This window comes from Lepus europaeus, chromosome 12 (genome assembly GCF_033115175.1).
Source record: "Lepus europaeus isolate LE1 chromosome 12, mLepTim1.pri, whole genome shotgun sequence".
Lineage (NCBI taxonomy): Eukaryota > Metazoa > Chordata > Mammalia > Lagomorpha > Leporidae > Lepus > Lepus europaeus.
In genome coordinates this window covers 1194362-1206790 of record NC_084838.1, presented here as the reverse complement: position 1 = coordinate 1206790, position 12429 = coordinate 1194362, and the positions used below count along the sequence as shown (strand labels likewise).

General features: G+C 69.7%; 1 protein-coding gene across 3 annotated transcripts in view; it reads right to left on the bottom strand.

Annotated features, from left to right (window-relative positions):
* Positions 1-9264, bottom strand: part of KCNT1 (potassium sodium-activated channel subfamily T member 1) — a 50144-nt gene extending 40880 nt beyond the window's left edge. For all 3 annotated transcript variants that reach the window (XM_062206849.1, XM_062206850.1, XM_062206851.1), the window contains exon 1: positions 9170-9264. In XM_062206849.1, coding sequence (XP_062062833.1) covers positions 9170-9264 — 95 coding nt within the window. The remainder of the gene's footprint in view (positions 1-9169) is intronic.
* Between the last annotated feature and the right edge of the window lie 3165 nt (positions 9265-12429).

Here is a 12429-nt window from a genome sequence, read left to right as displayed (position 1 = left end):
CTCGGCCTGGGAGCCCTGTCCATCTCGCCTGCTCTTCTAGCCTGGCCTGGCCCCCAGCGCTCTCCGCCGGGCACAGGGCTGCTGCCCACGACCTGAGCCCACACCAGGCCGGGTCTGATTCCTCTCCGTGTGCCCGCGTTCCTACAGCAGCTCCTGGCCCAGAGGCCTCAGTGCCCTCACCCACGAAGTGGGACGCTGCGCCCACCCGGGACGGCTTGGCCTCCTGCACCCCGGCTGCCCCTGGCACCAGGCAGGGCTTGTCCTGGACATGCCCCCCCGAAGGGGCGCTCCCGGGGAGCCCAGCCTCATGCTGCCCACTGGAGTGGGGACACGGACGCCAGCCCTGCCAGCCCTGCCTCCCCCAGGTGGCCGCAGGACCCGAGGGACACGGCGCCCGGGGCACAGCCGGGTGAGCTCCCTCCCTCCGGCTTGCTCAGGCTCCAGGTCGGGCAGTGAGGGGGGTCCCCCAGGCTCCCGCAGGCTGGGCAGGACAGCGCAGGGCCGGGGGCTGCGCCCCGGCTTTCCAGGACGGACCCCGCGGACCCCCTTCCCGGGCTGCCGCGGCGCGCAGGTGCGGCGAGCGAGCGAGCGAGCGATGCGTGCAGGATGCGAGCGCGGATGCGGATGCGAAGCCCCTCCCGGCGGCCCTGCGCGGGGGCTCCCAGGCCCGCGCTCGCCCCTACCTCTGGCCCAGGTCGCTGCCCACGGAGCCCCCGCCGCGGGCCGGCAGCAGCGGGCTGAGCCCGTGCGGCTCCTCGGGGGCCGCGGCGCCGGCCGGGCCGCCCCCGGAGCCCGCCTTGCCCTCGGACGGCGAGCGCGGCAGCTTGGCCCGCGCCATCCTGCGGGAGCGCACGGCGCGGCGCGGCGGCTGGAGCGGCGGGGGTGGCGCCGGGCGCAACCATCTCGCGCACACGCGCGCGTTCCCCGCGCCGTCGCCGCAGTGGAACGGCCGGGGGAGGGTGGGGTGCCGGGGAGCCCGGTGGTGGAGCGGGTCCCAGCGCCCAGCTGGCCAGGTCGGAAGTGCTAATTCGAGCTCTCAGGCGCTGGGGGTGTAGTGGCAGGTGACAGCCGGCGGCGGCCCCTCCTCTCGGGACCGAGAGTTGCTGGGGAAGGGGTGGGCCTTCCCGGGGGGCCTGGCCTGCCCGGAGTGGCGCCCACTTTCTGCTGCAGCCCTGGTGAGGAGGGGCTGGCCCCTGGCCAGGGGGGCATCGGGGTCGGTGCCAGTTGTCCCTGCTGCAGGCACTGAGGGCCTAGCCCCCCACTCCCGGCCTCCTGAGCCACTGGGGCACAGCACGGGGTGCTCCAGCTCCCCGGGCCGGCCACAGCAAGCCACGGAGACAGAAACGGAGGTTTGTGGGCAAGGTGCACCCATTCCCCTAGGCGGGCAGTACCAACTCGGGCTGGGGGGTGGGTGGGGTGGCCCAGCCCACCCAGTCTCACACCAAGAGCCCTCACAGGAGCGGGCCGCAGGGGTCCTGGCCCTCCTGGGTCCCAGAGGCCGGCCTGCCCACGGCTGTACCCACCTCCGCCCCGCCCCAGGCTCACTGGGCCTGACACCCCCGTGCACGACCAGGGCCCCTCCCAGGCACGAGCACCACAGGCTCTGCAGGGGCGCAGCTCCCCCTCCCCAGGGCTCCACCCAGGCCCAGCCCCTCGGGAGCCTCTCCCTGAGCCGCCAGCGGCTGCCCAGCCCTTGGAAGACCGCAGCCACTGCTGCCGAGTTCCGGCTGCATCTGGCTTGGTCAGCCCCCGGGAGCCAGGGCCGTGTGGACACCAGTGCACAGCACACAGCCCTGCCTGCCCCGGGGGGCGGGGTCGCACCGGAGGCTGCCTGCCCCCCAGCCGTGGGGCCACGCAGAGTGGAGCAGGGGCCTGGGGTGTCCCCCTGGCTTGTCGGTGGATGGCACACAGAAGGGGCTGGCCTGGTGTCGGGGTTGGGGGAGGAGGGCGGGAGGGGGGCGGGGCCTCGAGGTTCCTCTCTGGGCGGCAGCAGGCACAAGACCGTTGGTGCCAGCAGAGGCCCCAGCTCAGCCCAGCGCCGGCCACTTGGGTCTGGGTCTAGTCTCTCCTGATTTCTGTTTCATTTATTTGAAAGCGGGGGTGGGGGTGGGGGTGGGAGAGATATTATCTCAACTGCGGTTTGCTGGTTCACTCCCCAGACGGCTGCAGCAGGAGCCGGGAGCTCCGCCCAGGTCTCCCGGGTGGTGGTTGGGGCCTGGTACATTAGCAGGGAGCCGGCCCAGGAGCAGAGGTGGGGGCCTCGCTCCCTGCGTCCCAAGCGGCGGCTTTACCTGCCGTGCCCTAACGTCCACGCGGCCACTCTTGTTTTTAGCAGGGCCAGCACTGTGGCGAAGCAGGTAAAGCCACGGCCTGCAGAGCTGGCATCCCATATGGGCACCGGTTCGAGTCCCAGCTGCTCCACTTCTGATCCAGCTCTCTGCTATGGCTTGGGAAAGCAGTAGAAGATGGCCCATGTCCTTGGGCCCCTGCACCTGCGTGGGAGACCAGGGTGGAGCTCCTGGCTCCTGACTTTGGATCGGCGCAGCTCCGGCCGCTGTGGCCATTTGAGGAGTGAACCAGCAGATGGAAGACCTCTCTCTCTCTATGCCTCTGCCTCTCTGTAGCTCTGTCTTTCAAATAAATAAATAAATCTTTAAAAAAAATCAGTGCCATTGCTCCTCAGGTCCCCGTGGTGTTGGAAGCACAGAGTGAGTTGGGACGGGGCAGGATGGCGACACCGTGGCTCGAGCTTTCGCAGCCATCAGCAGCGAACCCAGAGGAGCCGCCCGCCAGCCGCAGAGCTGGTCGCTGGGGCAGAGTGGGTACAGATGCCGCCCGACTGGATCACACAGCTGAGTTTTCTTTTTTAATATTTATTTTGTACTTATTTGAAAGGCAGAGTTAGAGAGAGAAGGGAAGAGGCAGAGAGAGAGAGAGAGAGAAGTCTTCCATCCACGGATTCACTCTCCAGATGGCTGGAGCAACCAGGGCTGGGCCAGGCTGACGCCAGGAGCCAGGAGCTTCTTCCAGGTCTCCCACGCAGGTGCAGGGCCCAAACACTTGGACCATCCTCCACTGCTTTCCCAGGCCACAGCAGAGAGCTGGGTTGGAAGTGGAGCAGCCGGGTCTTGAACCAGTGCCTGGATGGGATGCTGGTGTCACAAGTGGAGGCTTAACCTTCTACACCACGGCGCCCTTCCCCCTTTACTTCAGAATGCCCGTCGTCGTCCGAGGGAGTCTGAGCTCACTCCTATGCGGGGAGGAACGACTGCCGTGGCCCAGGGCCCGGATTCCTTGGTCTCTGGGTACGGGGACGGGAGGGCGCCAGGCCCCCAGGCGTGGGGCCCACAGGGTGATGGGTGCTTTCTCAGCGCTTCCCGCTCCCATATAGCTTGGACAATGTCCTCGCAGCCCAGGAGAAGTGGTCACTGCCCTTCTGTGGCCCCGCACTGGGCCAGAGTGTCTGCAGGTGGCACCGAGGGCCTGGGGGGCAGGGACACCCAGAGAGGGGTGGCAGCAGCCTGCAGGAGGGGGTCAGGCCTCCACACTGGAATTCCTGGAGTGCCGGTCGGAGGGGTCTCGTGGCTGTGTGGATGCCCGCGCCTGGTGCGCTGAGGGTTTTGGGCCAGGGAGCGGCCCACTGGGCACCAGCTGCCCCAGGGGATCTGAGGCCCCACCCAAGCTGGTGGGGTCACCTCAGTGGAGGGGTGCAGTCCAGAGCCGGTGGGGTCACCTCAGTGGAGGGGTGCAGTCCAGAGCCGGTGGGGTCACCTCAGTGGAGGGGTGCAGTCCAGAGCCAGCCGGGAGTGGGTGCAGACGGCAGGACTGGGGGTGTGACATGCACAGTGTGAGAATTGGGGGCACCTACAGGTGTGTGGGCAGGTGTGTGGGCAGGTGTACACCTACAGGTGTGTGGGCAGGTGTGCACCTACAGGTGTGCGGGCAGGTGTGTGGGCAGGTGTGCACCTACAGGTGTGCGGGCAGGTGGGCACCTACAGGTGTGCGGGCAGGTGTGTACCTACAGGTGTGTGGGCAGGTGGGCACCTACAGGTGTGTGGGCAGGTGTGCGGGCAGGTGGGCACCTACAGGTGTGCGGGCAGGTGGGTACCTACAGGTGTGTGGGCAGGTGGGCACCTACAGGTGTGTGGGCAGGTGTGCGGGCAGGTGGGCACCTACAGGTGTGTGGGCAGGTGGGCACCTACAGGTGTGTGGGCAGGTGTGCGGGCAGGTGGGCACCTACAGGTGTGCAGGCAGGTGGGTACCTACAGGTGTGCGGGCAGGTGGGCACCTACAGGTGTGTGGGCAGGTGTGCGGGCCGGTGGGCACCTACTGGTGTGTGGGCAGGTGTGCGGGCAGGTGGGCACCTACAGGTGTGCGGGCAGGTGGGTACCTACAGGTGTGCGGGCAGGTGGGCACCTACAGGTGTGCGGGCAGGTGTGCGGGCCGGTGGGCACCTACAGGTGTGTGGGCAGGTGTGCGGGCAGGTGGGCACCTACAGGTGTGCGGGCAGGTGGGTACCTACAGGTGTGTGGGCAGGTGGGCACCTACAGGTGTGTGGGCAGGTGTGCGGGCAGGTGGGCACCTACAGGTGTGTGGGCAGGTGGGCACCTACAGGTGTGTGGGCAGGTGTGCGGGCAGGTGGGCACCTACAGGTGTGCGGGCAGGTGGGTACCTACAGGTGTGCGGGCAGGTGGGTACCTACAGGTGTGTGGGCAGGTGTGCAGGCTCTCCCGGGGCCTCTTGAACCCAGGATGACGGGCACACGTCGTAAAGGGCAGTGCCCACGAGCCAGGGCAGGCCAGCAGTGTGGGCATCCCGAGACGGTTCGCTGGTGGCCGTGGAGGAGGTGGGGGCAGTGGATGCTGTGTCAGGGGAGTGAGCTCGTGGCCACAGAGGCGCAGACCCTGGGCTGTGGGCATGTGGCTCAGGGTGATTCGAGGGTGGCTTGGCCCAGTCCTGGAGTGCAGAGGCCGACAGCGGGGGCTGCGGCGTCCAAGGGGGGAGGGCAAGGGCACCCCTGCTCCAGGAAGGGGCCGAGGGGGGAGGGCGAGGGCGCCCCTACTCCGGGAAGGGGTCCGTTGCCTTCCCCCCACTCCGAGCTTCCTGGGGTCCCCTGGCTGCTGGGGTGGAGCTGACCCCCCGCCCAGACGCCTGCCCAGTGGTCGGGGCTCCATGCTGGGTGTGGCGGCACGTGCGGCTGGCGGTGCCAGGATCCACTTCCTGCCGTTGGAGGACCGAGCCCCTTTCCTTGCTGGCATCAGCCGTGGGCTGCGCTCAGCTCCCAAGGGTCACGCGGCCTCCCCACCAGCGAGGCTGGCTGGGGGCTCTGGGGTCCCCTGCCCCTCCGACCACGCTGCCTCTTCGCCGTGTGGTTGCACCCGGCTCTCTTTGGCAGTCTCCGCTGGATGAACTCAGCGCCCACCTTCACCTTCGCAGCAGCCGCCTCGAACATGGCCGCCTCCAACTTTGCCCCTGACCCACGAGGCCTGGGAAACCCATGCTGCCCGCGGTCTCAGTGATTTAGGGACACAGCCCCCGCGCCGGGGGCCCCTGGCTTGTGCCGCCCTGGGAGACGGGTGAGGGACGCAGCTCTGGGGACACTGGGTTTGCTCGCAGGATCTCCCTGTGTATCCGGGAGCCACCATCCGCTCACTGCCCCTCAGCATGAGGACGGAGGCACCATCCCGCCTTTTTAAGAGTTATTTATTTACTTGAGTGGCAGAGTTACAGAGAGAGGGAGAGAGAGGGAGGGTCCTCCATCCGCTGGGTCACTCCCCAAATGGCCACAGTGGCCAGAGCTGGGCCCATCCAAAGCCAGGAGCCAGAAGCTTCCTCCAGGTCTCCCACCTGGGTGCAGGGACCCAAGCACGTGGGCCACCCTCCGCTGCTTTCCCAGGCCATAGCAGAGAACTGGACTGGAAGTGGAGCAGCCGGGACTTGAACTGGCACTCATATGGGATGCCGGTACCATAGGCAGATGCTTAACCCACTGCGCCACAGCGCTGGCTGCCGGCCCTCACCAGCCCAGGGCCCACAGCCAGGCCCCTACTCCCGGCCTCACCATCTTTCCTGCCCAAACCAACCAGGCCTGCAGTGCCCATGCAGGCAGCAAGGGGGCGCCCAGGGAAGACGGCAGGACAAGGTGACCGCCGGCCACAGGATCCGCTCCTGGTGGCCACAAGGCCACGACTGCCCCAGCCCCAGGCCGGCACTGTCCTCCAGGCCTGCTGGGGCTGCCTTCCTCAGGCCCCGGCCTGGGCAGAGCCAGGACCCCACCTGGCCCCCACCCTGACGGCAGTGCCCCCCGCAGACTGTGGGGCCGGGCACCCAGCAGCTCCACACTTACAGGTGAGCCTGGGGGCCGCAGGGGCCGGCCCGACCCAGAGTCCAGCAGGCCTGGCAGAACGGACCCCGCCTAGTCCCCTGCACGCCTCTGCCCACCACTGCCCCTCACTGCCCACTCATGACCCTCGAGGAGCCCCCTCCCACTGATGGCCCGGCTGAGAGCTGGGGGGTCTCCCCAGCCTTTCCCAGGGGTCCCCAGCCTCCTGCTGGGCGCTCTGCTGTCCCCACCAGCTCTGGGCAGGCCGACCCCACACTCCTTTCTGCCAGCTGCTCCCCGTGCACACCGGACCCCTGCCCCCTCTCTTGGGGGGAGCCCCGAGTTCAGGTTGGCTCCCACCAGGTCCCGGGGGTCTGGGGTGATGGGGTGGGGCTCCTGGGTGGGTGGGGTCTAGGGTGATGAGGGTGGGTGCTCCTGGGTGGGTGGGGTCTGGGGTGATGGGGGTGGGGTTCCTGGGTGGGTGGGGTCTAGGGTGATGAGGGTGGGTGCTCCTGGGTGGGTGGGGTCTAGGGTGATGAGGGTGGGTGCTCCTGGGTGGGTGGGGTCTGGGGTGATGGGGGTGGGGTTCCTGGGTGGGTGGGGTCTGGGGTGATGGGGTGGGGTGATGGGTGGGCGGGGTCTGGGGTGACAGGTGGGGAGCAGGCTCCAGCCCCAAGTCCCCCCACACCCAGATGCCACCACCTTGCTGCCCGTTGGGCGACTGCTCCATCGCCGAGGATCTTGTAACTGACTCTGACATGGGGCCGTTCCTACAGACCCCACCCAGCCCCTGCTTGGCGGCCTGGCCCAGTCTGCGCCCCAGGAGAGGGGCCCTGGCCCCCACACCCCAGCTCCCCAGCACCGTGCGGCCGGTTCTCCTCAGCCTGGGCAGGCAGTGGGGAGGGGCGTGTCTATCGGGCTGGGGAAGGAACGTGGGGCGCCCCGAGCCCACCGGCCCCTCCCTGCACTGGCCCCCACTGGGCCTTCCGGGGGGCCAGCTCGGCAGCTGTGGGTCCACATTCCTGGCAGGCCAGCCCCCTCCCCGCTTTGTGAGAAAACACGCGGGGCTGTCAGAGCTGCTGAGCAAACAGCCTGAGTGGCCCTGCTGGGACGCGGCTTGACCTGAAGCCTGGACTCTGGCCACGGCCTGCATCACGGCAGTCACCCCCCAGGACCCGGGAGGCCCAGACCCCCGGGGGCTTGGCCTGGGTCCTGCCCGGAACCCCTGGTCGGCACAGGGCCGGGACGCGGCCCGTCTTTGGCCACTCTGCCGGCCCCCGTGCACGCCTCAACGTGCAAAGCCCCCTGCCCGGGGCCTGAGACGGTGCTGGGAGGCAGGGGTCAGGAGCAGGAGACGAAGCCCACCTGCCCCGGCGCCCTCGTGCAGCCCGGCCTGCGCCCCCACTAAGCGTCCATTAGAAGGCTGGGCTCCCCAGGGCCACGCCGGCTCCAGGCAGCCCTCAGCGCCGCCCTCCCCACCGGGCTGTGCCCCGGGTGTGGGCTCGGCCCCCTCGGGAGAGGCCAGCTGGGCGGTGCGGCCTCAGCGTGCACGTGGGCGGCGGAGAGCCTCCCCCAAGGCCACGGCGACCGAGTGGCTTTGTCCCCCTGCAGAGCCGCACCCACGGCCGTGCTGCCCACTCACAGCCTGCAGGGTCGGGCACCACACCCCCACCCCACCTAGCCCGCACTGGGGGAGGGGCGGCACAGCCCACTCCTCACCTAGACCCTTGGCAGAAGACACCGCCCTGGCCCCGGGGGCCACGTGTGCCGCTCTGGACACATGGCCTTCTGGGAGTGCTCGGGGCACGTGGGGGGCCCTGGAGGGGCTGCCCCGGCTGCTCTCTGCCCTCACTACACGCATAGCAAACTCACCACGCAGGCCCGGTCCTCGGCTCTGAGAACCAGCGACGGGGCATAGGGCAGGGGGGTGAGGAGGGGAGGAGCGAGGGGTGCTCCCTCCCTGTCCCCCCATGCGCCTGCAGTCAGGGGCGGGTGCTCAGGGGACCTCGGGACCCCAAGGCCATGACTTCCTGTGTCTCCCGCCTTGGCCAGTCCGTGGGGCAAGAGGCAGAACATTCCGGAGTCTGGAATCCAGGGGCAAGGCCGGCGAGGCCCCTGCAGCCCAGGGGGGTTTGAGCGGTGCCCCTAACAGGCAGGACCTCCGCTCCCCTGCACGGCGACCGCACACGCTCACCGTGTGACAACCACAAAGTCACATGGGCTCCGCCTCAAGGGCGGGGACCTTGCCTGCCAGCCAGGCGCCGCGCAGCGCTCGCTCCCCTGCCTGCCCCTCCCACGCCCCCCTCGACCCCCGGCAGGTGCGCGTGTCCGCTGTGGCTTCTGCAGGGGATCCTTGAGCGCTCTGCCGGGACTGGAGAGGGCGCACGGAGCTGGCCCTGGGGGGAGAGCGGTCCAGATCCCGGCCCGCCCCCGCCCCGGGGACTGGCGAGCAGTGTTTACCCAGGACGGCTCTTTGGGGAGGAAGGCAAGGCTGCTTCCGCCGGCTCGCGCTGGGCTATTCCACCGGCACCAGCGCCCGGAGCGCGGGGCCGGCGCCAGCCCGAGGGGCACGGAGCGCTGTGCGCAATTCCCGAATGAGGCGCAGCCCGCTCCGGAGGTCGCCAGCACCGGGCCAGCCGCCCCCCTCCCGGCGCTCCCCAGGGAGGCCGAGCTGCGGGGCTGGGGGCTGGACCCCCGCCCCCGAAGGGGCAGCCCCTGTCGGGCTCCCGGCCGGGCCGGAAGACGCTTCCCCCGCCCCCGCCCCCCCCACTTCGCGTCCCCGAGCGGAAAGTTGGGGGGCGCGGGGGCGCGCGGGCCTCAGCACCGCGGACAGCGGCGCGGCCCTACCTGTCGTCGCCGTGCGGCGGCTGCTCGCCCAGCAGCAGGTCCCGGAAGCGGTACCGCGGCGGCAGGGGCAGCACCTCCGAGTCCAGGTCGCTCATCGCGAGGCCGGCGGACGACCGCAGCCCTCCCGCGCCGCCACCGGAGCGCACGCCGCGGCCCCGCCCAGCCGGCCAGCCAGTGCCCCCCGCCCGGCCCCTTCCCCGCCCCAGGTACCCTCCCCCTAGTCCCGCCCCCTCGCTCCTCCCGCGCTCCAGCCGAGACCATCAGCGCCGGTGCAGGTGGCTCGCACCACACCCAACCCCACCCTGCCCCTCCCAGCCCAGACTCCTCCCACCCCTCTGCCCTGCCCCAGCAGGTGCCCCTGGCCCTGCCCCCTCCCCCAAGCCCGAAGGTACCGCCTGCCCAGATCCTGTCCCTGCCCCACCTGCAGGGGTGCCCACACCCACCCCAGGGCACCTGCAAGGGGGTGGGGCTCCTAGTGCATGGTGGGGGGCTTAGGAGGTGGGAGCTGTTAGGACAGGTGCTGAAGCTGGCCTGGGAGCCCGCCCACCGCCCTGGACAGTCCAGTACCTCACCCTGCAGCCCCACAAACCACAAGGCTGGGCCCCGGGCTGCCGAGTGGTGCGGGTGGCATGAGGGCTGGGGGCTTAGGGACCACTGTTTGCAGCCTCCCTGGGCCCCCAGCTCTCCTGCCAGGGTCCCCAGTCAGCCTGGTCACAGAAGGTGGCCGAGGCAGAGCAGGGGTGTGGGGCAGCCGCCGTAAGCGGGGGTCGCTTCGGGGCCAAGCGTTGTCTACCACACTCCTGCGCCTTTCCTGGGCCCACCTCCACCCCGAGGCGGGTTCTGGCCTCAGTTAGCCACGCGCTCGGCCAGCAGAGCCATGCTCCGGGGTCCCAGCCTCTGGGGAGCAGCCCAGGGCCTCTCTGCCCCCCCAGTCAGGATCCCTACCATCTGCCGACGGCCACCCAGGGAATGCTCACTCTGCCATGCCCATGGGCCCACGGTGGGAGACTCAGGCCGGCACCCTGGCTCCTTGTCCTCGGGCATGGACTGATCGTCCAGCTGAGGGCCAGTCCCAGGCCACGCTCTGTGCTGTCTCCACAGTCCTGCGGGATGTAGCGGGCAGGACTTCTCCCCGCGGCCTCTGCCCCCTGCACTGAGCAGTACCCCCTCCCCAGCTCATCCAAGAGTGACAGCCCCACCCGGGAAGGGCAGCCAGCAGCCACAGCCAGACTCCGGGTGTGTGGGGGCTCTGGAGAGGCCCCGCTGGCCCCTCGCTGGGGGCACGGCTCCCCCCCCATCCAGGCCCATTCTTCTCGAAGGCCGTGTGACCGGCAGGAGGGCAGAGGGGGGTGGGGGACGGTCCAGCCTCAGGCAGGTGCAGGAGGCTGCTGACCACGCTCAGCTCCCCTGCGGTGTGGGAGGCCGGCAGGGAGGCCGCTCATGTGGGCACCAGGTCACGGTGGGCTACGAAGCCCCCTGCCCTCTGTCCTCAGAGAGGGAGGGGGCACTTCCCTGAGCCCCCACGGCTCCACCCTGGGCAGGCAGCAGGCGTGGGCGCCCCCACCCTCCAGCGGCCCGGCGGGGCCCGGTGACCGAGCCAGGATGCGCCGGAGTGGCCGGTGCTGGCGCTGCACCTGCCCCTGTGTCGACCCCGAGGCTCTGGCAGGGCTTGCAGATCACATTCCCGACCGCTTCTCCCGTCCCGAGCAGGCTCGGCCGTGGGCAGCGTGGGCAGCGTGGGCAGGTGGGGCGGGGCCATCTGTGTTTTCCACCAGCTGCTCCCTTCTCCCCCAAAGCCCTGGTTCCTCAGCAAAACCCCAAGGGGCCCCCGGCCCCCCCAGCACGGTCTCTGCCCCCCCTTGGAGGTTTTCTCCCCTGGCCTTGGCCTTGAGGCTCAGTCCTGGGTGGGCACAGGGAGTCCAGAGCCCCCAGAGGAAGGCCGGGGGGGGGGGGGACAAGCTGCCCGTGCCCCTGGGGCGCTGCTGGCACAGCCGGGTGGCCAACAGCCCTCCGGCCCTCTCCCCCATCCCCAGCAGGGCCACCACCCACGTGCACCGGCCTGTTTGTGGTGCTGGCTGAGGACCAGGGGCCCCGGGGTCTCCTGGAAAGGGGCGGGGCAGAGCGTGTGGTCCAGCCGAGACCACCCGCCCTGCACAAAGCTGGGTCACAGCAGGCGGCGCCTGGGAGTGGGGATGGGCCTGGTCACTGCAGGAAGAGAGGGGCGGCAGGGCAAACAGTGGCTCCCTAGGCCCCCAGCCCTCATGCCACCTGCACCACTCGGCAGCCCGGGGCCCAGCCTTGTGGTTTGTGGGGCTGCAGGGTGAGGTACTGGACTGTCCAGGGTGGTGGGCGGGCTCCCAGGCCAGCTTCAGCACCTGTCCTAACAGCTCCCACCTCCCAAGCCCCCACCAAGCCCTAGGAAGGCTTCGGGGTGAGCCCCCCGCCTCCCAGATAAACAGAATCTTTAAACAAAAAGGGGGGGGGCGGAATGCCACGACATCTTCCCACCAGGGCTCTCATGTCACTGTCCACACAGCACGGACAGCAGGGGGGTGGCCAGCAGCCGACTTTTTAAAAGTGTATTTTACTTGAAATGCAAAGTTACAGAGAGATAGGAGGTGGAGCGGCCGGGACTCGAACCGGCGCCCACACGGGGCACCAGCGCCAGGCGACAGCGTAACCCGCCACACCACAGTGCCGGCCGTGGTCCGTCCTCTCCGTGTGTGAGGGGGGGCCCGGGCTTCCGTCACGGCCTGGAGGCCACCTTGCAGGTCCGCCAGGCCGACAGCTCCCCGGGAGCCTGCGTGAACACAGCGTCCTAAATGCGCACGGCTCCCTAATGGGATCCCATTAAGACAGGCGCGCACCGCCCTCTTCCCGGACGCCTCCGACGCCCAGCGGGTGCAGCACGGCCCCTCCCGCTGGCAGTCGCACCCACGGTGCCGTGCAGGGGCCTGGCGGGAGCCAACCTGTGCTGGGGAGACCGGAGAGCTAAGGGCTGGGACCCCCGCCCCTGCTCCCGGGTGGGCCCCAAGGGGGGTGGGCGCCTGCTCAGGATTAGCATCTCCAGTCCAGGAAACGCGTCCCCAAGGCCCCGTGTCCACGCGACACCCTGGTCCCTGTTCACGGGCAGCTCGAGCTCACAAGGAGCATGAGGAGCCACACGCCACGGACACGTCACTCAGGGACGCAGGCTCGGCAGGCACACGCGTGCGTACGTGGACGCGTGTGCCCGCATGTGCCCGGCATCCCGGTGCCGC